The sequence below is a fragment of the Silurus aristotelis genome (genome assembly GCF_946808225.1).
Source record: "Silurus aristotelis genome assembly, chromosome: 18".
In the NCBI taxonomy this organism is placed as follows: Eukaryota; Metazoa; Chordata; class Actinopteri; order Siluriformes; family Siluridae; genus Silurus; species Silurus aristotelis.
Window position 1 is genome coordinate 3,282,199 of NC_139591.1, and position 15,000 is coordinate 3,297,198.

The 15,000-nt window shown below is 39.9% G+C and overlaps 1 protein-coding gene across 11 annotated transcripts in view; it reads left to right on the plus strand.

Moving 5' to 3' along the window:
- Positions 1 to 15,000, plus strand: part of psd3l (pleckstrin and Sec7 domain containing 3, like) — a 130,724-nt gene that overhangs the window by 41,057 nt on the left and 74,667 nt on the right. For 9 of the 11 annotated variants that reach the window (XM_083568097.1, XM_083568098.1, XM_083568087.1 and 6 more), the window contains one exon: positions 2,030 to 2,467. In XM_083568097.1, the coding sequence (XP_083424223.1) occupies positions 2,030 to 2,467 (438 nt within the window). Of the gene's footprint in view, positions 1 to 2,029; positions 2,468 to 4,098; positions 4,683 to 15,000 lie in introns of those variants that run through there. The other 2 variants (XM_083568088.1, XM_083568089.1) reach the window with 2 other exon arrangements.

Below are 15,000 nucleotides of genomic sequence, written 5' to 3' on the forward strand. Positions count from 1 at the left end.
GCTGATCCGATACTGATTATGTGTTTTCAAAGTTGTCACTACGTTGCTTAGGAACTTTACACTTACTAAAAAAAGAGCTTATAAGAGCTGCCGTTCAGTTCCAGAGAATTCTACACTTTTTCTTAACACACACCTTCTCATATTCCTTTAGTAGATCCAACAAAAGTGATCTGAACAAAATACCCTTTTCCCAAATTAAATGTAATTAGTAAAGTATATGGACAAAAGTGTGTGGACACTCTATCTATCTATCTATCTATCTATCTATCTATCTATCTATCTATCTATCTATCTATCTATCTATCTATCTATCTATCTATCTATCTATCTATCTATCTATCTATCTATCTATCTATCTATAATAGATCTAGTAATCTAGTAAAATATATATATAGGCACATAAAAAAATTGCTTTGTACAATTGTACATTTCAGGCTTGGAACTTGACTATCATTTTTGCGTTTGTCTGCCATCTAGTGGTGAAAATCGTTATAACACATTCTACATTTACTACATTCTACATTCTTAATAATTGAACTCTACTATGAGCAATATTTCTTTCCACTCCAGACAATTTCATGTACAATGAATTAACCCTGTAGCAAAATATTAAATATTGGGGCATACGGTATCTCATGAGTTACTGATTCCTTCCTGACATTCATTATTTTCTCGTAACACCACACAAAGTGCTTTACACCTCGTAATCGGTGGCAAATCCGTAATGACCGCAATGTTTTATTAATTTGAGAAAAACATACTACACTTTTTATCCATTTATAGTAACATTTTGTCTTATTGGGGAGTCCAACATATAAATAACCTATATATATTACGATGTAAACATTTGATCCTTTACCAACCTGACTTTTTTTTTTTTCTCTCTCTCTCTCTAATCTAGTTATTACGATAAAAAAAAACTTGTCGTGTTAGAGAGAAAAACCCGCATCCTGAACATTTTAAGACGATTCCGAAGTACTGGCACTGGAGACTCCTTCCAAATAATTAGACAACTTCTTATAAAAAGATAAAGCACAGCAAAGACGATGCGTTTTTCGATGCACTTTAGAATTGTGCAGCTGTGAGCAAGGTGTTACTATAGAAACTAGAGGTTGACCGATAGTGGATAGTACCAATACCAGGAGCTAGGTTGGATGGTACTTGCCGATATCCGATTAATCAACTGATTTAAAATAGACACTGGATAAAGAGAAAAAAAACAAATAAAATAACACTTAAAAATTTAAAAAAGTACTGAATTTTTAAAATGTGCTAAATGAAATAAATATGAAAATATGAATTATATTCTTTAATATTGAGGAAATTAAAAGGCATGTATTAAACAAAATAACAATGAGTAACACTCCAAATAAACAAAAACCTTTACAGCCAAAATAAATAAAAGATACGTAATCTGCCTCTAGAGGCCGCTCTCGTAATGCGACCCAGAAAAACTATCGGTATGGATTTTTGCTAAAAGCCAATAGTTCCAGCAATCACCTTTCGATGCCGATTATTCTAAGAATGAAAAATCATTTAAAAAGAAATGGGATTAATATGCTGCTGGATCTCTATAAATCTCTCTAAATATAGATCTCTCTAAATGTGAATATATGAATTTTATGAAACATTATTGAGGAAAATAAAAGACGCATTAAAACTGAAGCAAAAGGTCACACCCCAAATAAATAAAAACAGCTACATCCAAAATAAATAGAAAAAAGATACTTCTACAAACGGCATGTAGCGTTAGTGATTCGCCTCTAGAGGCCGCTCTCATGCTGTTTATTAATATGGATTTTTGCCGATAGCGATAGTTCCTGCAATCAACTATCAGTGCCAATTAATCGGCTAAGCAGATAAATCGATCGAGCTCTAATAGAAACGCATCCAGGTCTCTACTCTGTTGTAGAAAACGAATCCGCACCTTCTAACTGATTAGTTTCGGGAACTGAGTGTGTCGGGTTTTCTATACAAATCTATAAAAATCACTTTTGTGTGAGTTTAATGCTACACTTTTTCTCCGCAGGCGTGTTGAGGGCCGAGCCAGCAAGAGTGAGGAGGCCACGGACATGTTCAGCAGTCAGTTTGAGAGCATCCTGGAGTCGGAACGGCTGTGCGCGACGCTCTACAGCAGCCTGGACTCGCTCGAGGCTCTGTCTTCCTCCGCCGACGAGACGGACACTCAGGCCGAGCCGGCGCACACACACCGGGTGGTCGAGATGCCCCTCACGCCCATGATCCAGCAGCGGCTGAAGGAAAGCAGCCTGTTTATGGAGGCCAGGATCAGGCACGAAGAGCTGCTGAGCGTCAGTGCCACCGGGAAGAGCGGAAAAGCAGACCTGGAGGTGACTTCCTCTTTTCTGAACACATCCGCGGGTCACTCGAGTGGTGGACATGGACACGGAGCTTTGGCTAATGGCACAATGGGAAAGGACACAAGCGATTGGCTGCAGAGCTGGACCAGGTAGGACACGAGGGTTATCTATAACGCGTGCTGTTTTTACTTAGAAACACAGCTGGATGGATTGTTGTACAGTCGATGCACATCTGTATCGGCTCTGCGATGAGCACCTTTGCTGAGTTGCTGCTTTATGCATTCGTTTGTATTTTAGGAAATGAATGAGCTTTGGGAAGCAGAGGCTCAATGCAATCAAAAATTTATAATGACACACACAAGAGATGTAGAGACGGCGATAACACTGGGGCTTTCAGTTCCCTTTTAAAATTCATATGCTTTCAATTATTCTTTGATTCAGTTCAGCTGCACTGTGCATTTACACTTATATTTACAGCATTTGGAAGCTTCATTTAACCTCTAAGCAACCACCTTCCACCACTTCCCAGCAATTTTATCACCGAGCGCATGGGAGGGTCACTTTCTCGTTTCTCGTTTAGTAGGCAAGCTGGAAATCCTGTGCGAACTCTCCATCCCAGAGCAGGGCTCAGATTAGCCGATTAGCTTGCATCAAATGAACAGTAGATTTGATGGTGACGTTTTTTTTTAACGTTCCAATATGTCCTTTTTTTGTCTGTTCTTTTCAGATAAATTGTAGCTTCACAGTGATTTTTTTCAATATTCTAATACTGTTTTCCAAATCCTACAGTATTATATACAACGGCGTTTTGGTGCCATGTTGTAAAAAAAAAATCTTAGATTCCGAGAATAAAATCGTAGCACTAAAAGGATACATTTTAAATTACGAGAATAAATTTGTAGCACTAGGAGAATAAAGTTGAAATTACGAGAATAAATTCGTAGCACTACGAGAATAAATTCATAGCAATACAACAATAAAGTTGAAATTACGTGAATAAGTCGTAATTACATAACAATAACTTTTTAAAATGTAGGATAACATTTTATTTTTATTTATTTATTTGTTTTTATTTGGACCTGAATGAAAATGTATATATAATTGTTATTACTTTTTTTTTTTTTAAGTTTTATTGATTAGATGTCATTATGATGGCTGAGGGATCGAGATTTCTCCCTTCTCTAGAGGGATTTCCTGGATGATGAATAAAAATTAATAATAATAAAAAAAAAAAACATTTCAAACTAACAGCACGTGGCATCAGTGATTCGCCTCTAGAGGCCGCTCTCATGTTGTTTATTGACTGTGGACCTTCCGCTCCAACAACCCGGAAAAACTATTGGTGTAGATTTTTGCCGATAGTTTCAGCAATTATTGGTTTATCTACAAAACTGATAAATCGGTTGACCTCTAATAGGGATGCATAACTATGAGATGTTTATTTATAAAAGGTTTGGTAAACTGTGCATATTGTATATGTATATATATAATTCAAATAGTGCCATATATTTCTATTGCTTTATAAGGAAATATATAATAGTAGTAATTGCCATGCAGTCATCGCACTTGTTTGTTTTTTACAATGAAATTATGAGCTCGTTCGTTGTGCAACATGCATTCAGATTTGCTCAAAAGCTAATCCCGTCAAACGTATAGTATGATTACTAAAGCATGTGTTCTCACCGGTGCAGCTCGAACGTGATGCATGTCCTGATTTTCAAGTCCAGGGAGCTAAAAGGTGGTGCTGCAGCATTATTTATAGCTCCAGCAGAGGAGCGGCGGCGGTTGTGCACTCGCTGCACCCAGGCAGCCCCCTGACATCTTCTCCGGTCGCACCGCGCTGACATCACATCACTCCTGAGGAGTACAATCTTCTCCATTCACCCTCTCAGCCCTCCCTTTTTTCTCCCTCTCCTTTTACACGAGGAGGGGCCATGTAGCAGTCCAACATCCAACTCCCCACACCCTCGTCTCTTTCTCCTCCTCCCCACCACCTTCCTCCCCATCCGGCCTGCAGATGGAGCACAAGGCAGGAAGCGCGGCACTCGTCCAGCCGTTCAGTAGCTGCTTGATGGCTTACCTAATGAATAAGCAAGAAAGGGCTACCTGTGTCTTAGCAGCCATGTAGGTCAGAGCCGGCGCAGAGGGGAGCGCCAGATCACATGGCACGTGGGACCAAGAGCTCAGGAGTTTACTGAGAGATCACATGGCGTGCAGGAACCGGGGCTCAGGAGTTTATTAGCAAGGACTGTCCTTGTCTCCTTGTCCTCTTCTTTCCTCCTTGCAAGGGGACTCTATGGGCTCCTTGGTGTCCGGATGCTTTGCCCAGACAGATCTGGCCGATCCCGAACACGTCTCCATCCAGTAAGTGGCTTTGCACGACGCTCTCGTTAATCACAGTGACAATGACGATTACAGTGCACCCTGGATCAGGCTGGCAGCTGTGCATGCATGTGTGTGTGTGTTGCAGAGAAGTGTATGTGCTCACTGCAGTGACTCCTCAGAACTGTAGCTTGCAGCATCACTCTCTCTCCCTTAATCTCTCTCTCCCTCAATCTCTCTCTCTCTCCCTCTCTCTCTCTCTCTCTCTCTCTCTCTCTCTCTCTCTCTCTCTCTCTCTCTCTCTCTTTCTTTCTCCAACGTCCTCTAAATGTGAAGGTTGAACCAGCAGCCTCTTTGTACTTCCTGTACAGGAAGTCTTATGTTCCTAACAGGATCCAACCTTTTAGTGATACAAATATTAAACGAGACCCATGGCCTTTTCATCGCTGTTTGTTTTCCAGAAAAAACAAAAAAAGTTCTGTTTGCTCTGCACATTGTAACTGCACATTGCTCGTGCTAACCTGCCTGACGGGTCGTCGACGTACAGCAAAGTGAAATCGTTCAGCTTTCCCACATCATGCAAAACCCGAAGTCATCTTCAGAGCACGTTCGATAGAAATGCAAAACCAATCAGATCTAACAAGTGGTACCAACGAGACGTCTACAGCGGAAACGGGGAACATTTCGCGTCCGTCACAATAACGAGGACGCAGGATGATTCATCTTTCGAGGAGATTGATGGCTTTGCTGTTTCGTATAGCATCTCTCATCATCTCAGTTTGATGGCGGTAAATTGCCTGCCTTGCTCCCAGCCCCATCTAATTACATCTTCCTGTTCTCCCTGTTCAGGAAACGCTCATGCCTTCAGACTGAGCTGAACGGAAGTGAACTGCTTCGATCTCCACCCATTCATCAATACGTTATATTAGATTAGGTTTGAGGCCCCCGGTGAAAAGAAAACTAAAGCAATCATCTCAATTAAAAAAAAATCCCGTTCCGCCCCACCCGTTCGATTCACATTGGAGTTTACTGAGAGATCACATGGAATGCAATGTTTTGCACTTTCCTGCATTGTTGTATTGAGATTTGAGCGCCAGAATCAGTCGGTGCTGTCGATCCGATTGCTTGGACGGTGTGGATTCGTTTTCTAAAACAGCAGCTCTAACCTTCGGGGCGGCTGGAATACAAATCCCAGTACGTATAATTGCCTACGCGCCCACCGGGACTTGTGAGTGCGGTGGACTCTTTATGTCAGGGGTCCCCCAAACCGAATACAGCCCACCCCTACATTTGGGACGGCTTTTTGAACAATGCCAGATACATAAAAATTTTATTTGAAATATGTTTTATTCATAACATATCTGAATTTGATACTAAAGATTATTTTTCAAACTAAGATTTCTGCCTCCTAGCGTAACACCAACCATATATCAATGCATAAGTAAGTAAATGTTTTGATTTCAATAGATGAAAAAACATCATTATGATGGTAATAATGCTTTTTTTAATAGACTTTATATATCTCTTGAACAGTAGCGCTCATTTGTACGGTGCATAAATAAATAATAAACTATTCTAGCATTAGGAGGCAGAATAAATACATTTCAAGTCATAAAATCTCCACAATAATATTTTGTTGATATTTTCTGCTACAGAACCAACCACTGCGCCATGAACCGGTACCAGGGCTTGGATCATATGTCTGCATAGAAAGAATAAAAACTTTGAAATATTTATTTTATTTCCATTTTATTGACTTTAGCATGTTTTAAATGATGACCTCGTCGACCTACGCCAATTTCTCGCGCTTGTTTCAGTCGCAGTTGTTTTCTAGGCATCGCTAAATTAAGCTTGCACTGATTATTAGGGAGAATTTTGTTGCATTTTTAGTATAAATATGTAATAATGATATTACAATGATATTTAAATTATATGTATATTTGTAACATAATATGCGTGTTGTGTTTAGTAGTGTGCGTGAAACCCCTGAGGTATCCCCATGCAAAAATTGTCGATAAATTGACAATATATAAATTTATTTCCAATAGACTATTCTCTTTATTTTATAGTTTTGCAGTTTCTATGCAATCAGATTAAAGCCATAACATCATGTTATCCCATAAGGCCAGCAGAAACAAGCAGTTCAGTCTTTTGGTAGATTTAAATCATTGCTGCTTGAAGCTGTTGCTTCAACCAATCAGATTGCGATTTGGTTACTGCGAGGCTCCCTAGCAGGCGTCCAGTCACTTTGGGTTTTCATGTCTTTTGATTGGATGCTCAGAGAGTGCACTAGTCAGAGCTCGTAACCCGCATCTGTGGCAAACTGCACAAGCTCAAATATATTCGTGTGGATTAAATAGCTGTTTTTTTTCCCCTTCCACAATGACTGACAGAGGATAAGAAATGGATTTGACTTGCAAGGATATTTACATCGTGAAAAAAGTCGGACAAAACTGTTCAAAACAGTTGTAAAGCTTTATTCATGAATTGTTTATACTCTTGTGTTTTGTTTCCTGTCGAATTTGCACATAAACACAATTTGCATTAAATTCAATTCCACAGAAAGTGGATGCATGAGAAAAAAAAAACAGGGAAAACCTTGAAGATGATGAATGCAGGCGGTGCAGCTGCGGCTACAGTGAAAGGAGACTTGTTACCTTGTGTTCATTGCTTTAATGGCATTTATTCTCGCTGTTTGCGATTCCTGTCTGTACTGCGTTTCTCTATAATATTGATGGTTTCTATAGCTGTGGTGTAATAATGATGCCATTAAGAGCTGGATTGATTCAGGTAGGACACCCCTGAAATGCACGGCCTGCCACTGGTGAAAGTGGTCCCTGGTGCAATAAGAGGTTGAAGACTTCTGCAATAGAAGGATTAAAAAAGTCTTGCGTTCTGCATTATCGAGTTAAAGAGACGTCACTGCGGCACCGCTACCATTTTAAAACAACGCAGCAGCAAAAGGCTTTTTGTTGCCTGTGTATTGTTATGTTAGACGTCAGCTTTAGTGCTAGCGTGCAGTAAACAGGTTTGCGTGTTGAAGGGTTTGCCAGGTGGCCCGCTGATGTGTGCTGATGTCATCTGACGGACACCTGCATGACGGGGCTCGTGGCCTCTCTGCTTGTGCTGAGAAAGCTGTCACTTCCTGGCATCCTGAGGATCTATCTTGGGCCAGGGATGTGAGTCAGGCCCGGCAGGCTCGCCGCCAAACGTCTGAGTCTGCTAACTTCAGCGTACCTTCTCACCATGTTCATGACACTCTGAACCTACTCTTTTTTTCTACGCTTTTCCGCTACTAAATATACAACGTGCGATTTGGGGATATTTAGCTTTTTGAGATGCTGTGCTTGTGCACTGAGCAGCAGGTTGATGTCACATGGTGGTAGATGAACAAAAAACCTCTTAAAAGCATCTTCTCGCTTATCAAATAGCCCTATTAGTGGTCAAGTACATTTTCAGTTCCATGGTGACCAGAGGAAGTGGTTTTTGGGTGGATAGTGTGGTTTCCTCTGTGAAATGCATCAACATATCAACTGTGTGTGTGTGTGTGTGTGTGTGTGTGTGTGTGTGTGTGTGTGTGTGTGTGTGTGTGTGAAAGCTGCTAGAGGTCAGTAATGAGCCAAAAGAAGGTCAAAGGATGCAGGAGGTGTTTAAATATCGTTAGTGGACAATAGACACAATATTAGGGATGATAATCACTATTTTATTTATGCTGAATCTAAAAAGATGAATGGTGATAATAAGATAAGCACTTTGAGATGTTCAGCCCACCGTACACTCCACCCAGAGTCCTGCTGATGTGGACAAAGCTCAGCCAGACAAAGCCCGGGATCAGCGTGCCAACTAGAATTAATATTAGCACTGTGAACTCAGGCCTTCTGCACGCCAAAGCACTCAGCTAATATATATACTCCAGTATAATGACCTTTATGAGCTCTGAGATCTGCTATTCAGTTCAATTCACTTCAATTCACTTCAGTTCTATGCTGTCCAATTCAATTTAATGTAGTTCAATTTAATTTAGTTTACATTGGTTTGTTGTAGAATTCAATTCAGTTCAGTTCAGTCCAGTTCGGTTCAGTTCAGTTTAATTCAGTTCAATTTTACTTTGATTCAGTTCAGTTCAGTTCAGTTTTCAATTCAGTTCAATTCAGTTCACTTCAGTTTTTAGTTTAATTAATTCAGTTTAGTTCGGTTAAGTTTGATTCAGTTCAGTTTTACTTTGATTCAATTCAGTTCAGTTCAGTTTTCAATTCAGTTCGTTTTAATTCAGTTCAGTTGAGTTGAAGTCAGTTTCCAATTCCATTTAGTTCAATTCAGTTGAGTTGAGTTCTGTTCAGTTAAATTTAATTCAGTTAAGTTCAGTCAATTCAGCTCAATTCAGTTTAATTTGTATAACACTCTTAAAAATGGACATTGTCCCCTCATGGGCGTTACAGAGATGAATAGAATGTGACTCAAATGTTTTCAGTGTCATAAATGCTCAAGTTTAATTCAGTTCAGTTTTATTTTGATTCACTTCAGTTTTTAATTCAATTCATTTGAATTCAGTTTAGTTCAATTCAGTTTTATTTGTATAACAGTCTTAACAATAGATGTCATCTCAAAGCAACTTTGTAGAGATAACCAGAATGCGACTAGTAACTTCAGCGTTGTAAATGTGTAACTATAAGTTTATCCCTAATGAGCGAGCGTGTGGTGACAGTAGCAACGATAAACTGCCTGAGACGATATCAGGAAAAAACCTTGAGAAAAAACAGACTCAAAAGGGAACCTCATCCTCTGAAAATGCCAGTGTTGTTAGCTAAAAGCTAGTCTGTTCAACTTCATGAGAGTCCTACTACAAGACTATAAACACACCAAATTAGCATATAATGATTTATGAGAAGGATCACAAGTCAATTTTCTTTAAAAAAAAATATATATATTAAATTTCCATTCAAAAAATGTTTATTTGTATTGCGCTTTTAACAATGAACATTGTCTCAAAGCAGCTTTACACAGATAATGTGGTGATAAAGAATGAATAAGATGTTCTTCATAAGTGAAAGTTTGTCCCTAATGAGCGAGCCGGTTGCGACTGTGGCAAGGAAAAACTATGAGATGGCATAGGGAAGAAACCCTGGGGGAACCACTCCGGAGGGAGCCTGTCCTCATCTGGGTTGCCCCGAACGTTTATTTATTACAGATAAAAAATGTTGAGGTGTGCAGTGATGGTGATCAGATGCAAACTGTAGTCCTGAGTCAGTGTAGCAGACTGTTGACATTAACTACAGTCCAAATCCATCCTCAAAGCTCCCGTTCTTCCCCTGTAAATTTATGGAAACCCAAGGCGTTGATGAGAAACCGTCCCCAGCTGCAGAGTGGCCTCCAATCAAAGTGAACAGCATCCGAAAACAGACTAGGATGAAGTGGGCAGATTCGAGGAGGGGAGAGAGAGAGAGAGAGAGAGAGAGAGAGAAAGAGAGAGAGAGGAGGGTTGACGGAAAGAAAAGAATATGGATTTTTGTGTGTCCTTATTGTTGTATGAAAGTTAAGGACACTGTGTAGTTGGGACTCCGGCAAGACTCGTTATGGCAGCAGAGCTAAAAGGGAGAACCAGAAGGTAACACAGACATGCGGGATCTCTGGGATAAGAGACGACCCACCACACCACCATCAACAAACCTGAGTGAAAATGAGAGTGAGGGGACGACAGCATACAAATATCCCAGTTCACCAAACACTCCATGTCCATGATCCCTCCAGATCTGCTCCTTTACCTTAGAAAAATCTACTGATAAAAGACCCGACTAAATAAATACGTTTTCAGCCTCGACTTGAAAACTGAGACTCTGTCTGAGTCCCGAACACTGATTGGAAGGTTGTTCCATAACTGTGGGGTTTATAAGAGAAACATCTGCCCCCTGCTGGAGTCTCCATTATTTGAGTTACCAACAAATAGCCTGCACCTTTTGATCTAAGTAGGCTTGGAGGATCATACTGGTACAGAAGTTCACTCAGATACTGCGGTGTGAGACCGTTAAGTGCTTTATACGTCAGTAGTAGTATTTTATAATCGATGCAAGATTTAATTGGGAGCCAGTGTAGATGATTAAAACAGGGATGATGTGCTCATATTTTTTAGATCTAGTGAGGACTCTTGCTGCTGCATTCTGAACTAACTGAAGCTTATTTATGCACTTACTCGCACACCCAGACAGTAAAGCGTTACAGTAGTCTAATCTAGATGTAACAGAAGCATGAACTAGTTTTTTTGCATCCTGTAATGACATCATATTCTAATTTAAGCAATATTTCTGAGGTGAAAGAAGGCGATCATTTTATTTAAATGAGCCTTAAAGGAAAGACTCGGGTCAGTAATCACACCAAGGACTTTGACTGCTGTACACACTAAGACAGAAACACCATCCAGAGATGCTATGTAATCGGTAAGTTTACTTCTAGCTGCATGTGGTTCTAGTAAAAGTACTTCCGTCTTATCTGAGTTAAGCAGAAGGAAGTTATCAAGGATCCACTGTCTAATGTCCTTTACACACTCCTTATCATTGTTAAGCTGATCCCTCTCATCTGGCTTTGCTGAAATATACAGCTGTGTATCATCAGCATAGCAATAGAAGCGAATACCATGTTTATTATAATTTTACCCAGAGGCAGCATATATAAAGAGAAAAGCAGTGGGCCAAAGTCAGATCCTTGCGGAACACCGAACTTTAGCTAACTCACCATTTACATCAACAATTTGATAGCGATCAGTCTTATAAGACCTAAGCCAGGAGAGAGCTGTTCCCTTTATTCCAACAACCCTTGTCAGCGTTAAGGTCAGGTTTCCTAATTAGGGTGTTGATGACTGCCAGTTTGAAGGATTTAGGTACATAACCAGTGCTAATTTCAGAACAGGTTCATTTACTTATACTTTACTATAATTTACACAAAACAAAACAAAGCTTTTTCCTGGTTGTGTTTGCACTCTTGTCTGAAAGCAAGCAATTTTGCATCCATCTTCATTCCCTTTACCAGAAATGAGATCCGGCAGATCAGTCTGTGCTGGGCGTTTGCTGATCTAAAGCGGATGATGTATATTGAAACGCTTTTTCCAAAACAATATTTACAATAAAGATGTTCTGTGAATCAGTTGTTACTATAGAAACGCGTGAGAATCCCACAGATTGCTTGTAATTTGCCTTGCAAAAAGACCGAACGACCTCGTTCTGAGCAGTCCGGGTTTTTATCTCCACCAATCGCTCGTTCCTTTAACGAGGAGACTGTATCCTGAGCACAGATTCACTGAGTAAAGAGTGTGAGCCAGAGCTCTGATGGCTTTGCTGAGTCATCAGAGTAAATCTGCACGCTCCCATGGTTATCTTCTGACCTAAGCCTGATCCCACAGGGAAAAAAGAGAGCTGTTTCCAAGCAGTGCCAAACTCTGTGTGTGTGTGTGTGTGTGTGTGTGTGTGTGTGTGTGTGTGTGTGTGTGTGTGTGTGTGTGTGTGTGTGTGATGGGAAAATAATCAAACCTCATACGCATCATTGTTCTCTCTTAATTTCTGCCTTCGTGGACACGATACAGTCACACACAGGAACTCAGGAAGCTTAAAAGTTCAGAATCGTTGCCTCACTCATGCAGCACATCTTCCAGCTAATCAGACAAACCATGATATAAATACGTTATATATAATGTTAATGTGATCAGTCAGACAGAACAGCGCTGAGGTTTCTGCACATGTGGTGTTTCTGCAGGAGCTTGAGTTACGAGTGCTGAGCAATGAGATTTGTGTGCTGTGTGCTGAGATGTGTGTGTTGTGTGTTGTGTGCTGTGTTTTGTGTGCTGTGTTTTGTGTGCTGTATATTGTGTGTTGTGTGCTTAGATTTGTGCTGTATGTTGTGTGTTGTGTCCTGTGTGTTGTGTGCTGTAAGATTTGTGTTGTGTGCTGTGTGTAGTGTGCTGTGATGTGTGTGCTGTATGTTGTGTGCTGTATGTTGTGTGCTGTGTGTTGTGTGTTGTGTGCTGTATGTTGTGTGTATTGTGCTGTGTGTAGTGTGCTGTGATGTGTGTGTTGTGTGCTGTATGTTGTGTGTGTTGTGCAGTATGTTGTGTGTTTTGTGCTGTATGTTGTGTTGTGTGCTGTATGTTGTGTGTTGTGTGCTGTGTGTTGTGTGCTGTATGTTGTGTGCTGTGTGTTGTGTGTTGTGTGTCGTGTGTTGTGTGTTGTGTGCTGTATGTTGTGTGTTGTGTGCTGTATGTTGTGTGTTGTGTGCTGTATGTTTAAAGGCCACGTGGACATGCATAAAGATGATTGAATCAAAAATGATTCACTTTGGAAGACACATACTGTATACATGTGGCCATACTTCTCTTCTCTTCTCTTCTCTTCTCTTCTCTTCTCTTCTCTTCTCTTCTCTTCTCTTCTCTTCTCTTCTCTTCTCTTCTCCACTATTCTTTGTTTCCTTCTCTTTTCTTTACCTGCTTTATCTAATGTTTTCTCCTCCTCGCCTTCTCTTCTCTTCTTTCATCTTCTCTTTTCTTTGTTTCCTTCTCTTTTCTTTATCTGCTTTATCTACTGTTTTCTCCTCCTCGCTTTCTCTTCTCTACACTTTGCTTCACATCACTGTACTTCACTACTGCTTCCTTGAAGTCAGGCCCCTGGAGTTCCTGCTGCATGGGTCAGTGTGTGAACTGTACTGTGGGTCGGAGTCACAGCTCTGCTTCCTCCCACCAGCCCCTGAGGCAGACTGCTTCACGGCCTGCACTTCATCTCCTGATGAATTATAGTCAAGGCCAAATTGGCTCTGGTTGCCTTTCAGGAAGGAGAGATCCAGACCCATCGCGTGCTCAGGCTTTTGGCTCCTCTGAGGAATTTGCTAATGCGCCACAAAGAGTGCTGTCAGAGTGCACATGCTGGTTCAGGCAGAGTTGTTTTCTAGTGTTTCCTCTGTGCAGACTCTGAGTTTAAAGTAGTACTGCAATGCTGAAACCAACAGAGGGGAGTGGAGGAGGGTTAAAAATTAGTTGAGAGGATCGTACAAGTCGAGTTCAGCCCACGCTTTGGACTCACCGTAAAACTGATGCATATATTTAGTTATATTTAGTTCTGAGTTACAAGAAGTCCATTTCTTCTCAATCTGATGAGTAGGTCATGTATATATGTAAGTGCTGTTTGGACTCAGGGCAGCTTCTAATGTGGTCAGTTGAAGTTCCACATGTGTTCAGTGCAAAGAGGAACTATCACATTGTTATGAGGAACTCCATGACAACGTCACACAGGTTTATTTTTCATACACGCAGTTTAGGCTATTTTAAGTGCTGCTTCCATGTAATGTCATGAATTCATTTAGGAACCACTCATTGAAGCAATAGAAAAAGAAGAATAAACTCATTCGCGCAAACACCAGACATCCATCTCAATTTCCAGTGGTGGACTGATGAAAAATGAGGGAGAATTTACAGTAAATTGTATTTTACTATGTTACTACGAAGAAAATTTGTAAAGTAAATTGTTTTTTACTTCGTTACCACGAAGTAAATTTGTACAGTAAATTATATTTTACTTTGTTACTACGAAGTAAATTTGTACAGTAAATTTTATTTTACTTCGTTACTACAAGGTAAATTTGTACAGTAAATTTCCCCTTTTGGGAAACAATAGACATTTTTTTTTAAGTTTTTAGACTAAAATGTTGTTTTTAAATGTATCTGGATCAGGGCTCCAGCTATCAAATATTGTTCTATTGAATATTCTATTGATTATCCAGTTGAGTAATCGGATAAGAAGTTAATTTTTTTTGTTAAAGAGCAATATATATAGAATATCTGTAAAAAATCTAAACCCATTGAATGCATTTAATTGCCATATTACATCAAAATACAATCACAAATATATAAATATATATAAAAATCTATTTAAAATGACTAAAAACGGGTAAACGCATTGTACAGTGTTTTCTTTATGTTTTAGTATGAAATGATCCCAAACTTTGGAAAAGTCGTTTTCTTTGGTCTGAATCTTCACCTCCATTTTTTCATTCTTCAGCGCATACTATGTTTACCTGTCCAGTGCGCTCCAGAGATTAGCGGGTGGTGCGCCAGTACTAATGGTCCGTGGGAAAACACAGTGCTCTGCGGGTAGTTAAATGTACTAAACGAAGCGTCGAGGCAAATCATTTGAAATCGGAATTAGGATTTGTTTCAGACCTGATCTGGATTAGTGTAGACGTAGTATAGGAATTGATTCGCAAACGCAGCAAAGAAAGAGATTGAGAAGAATAAGTCATTTAATTGAAAAGCACAGCTCGATAAAAACTGCCGATGTTCAGGCAGTTTTAGGTGATTTTGTTGTAATAAAAGACTGCCCTTAAGATC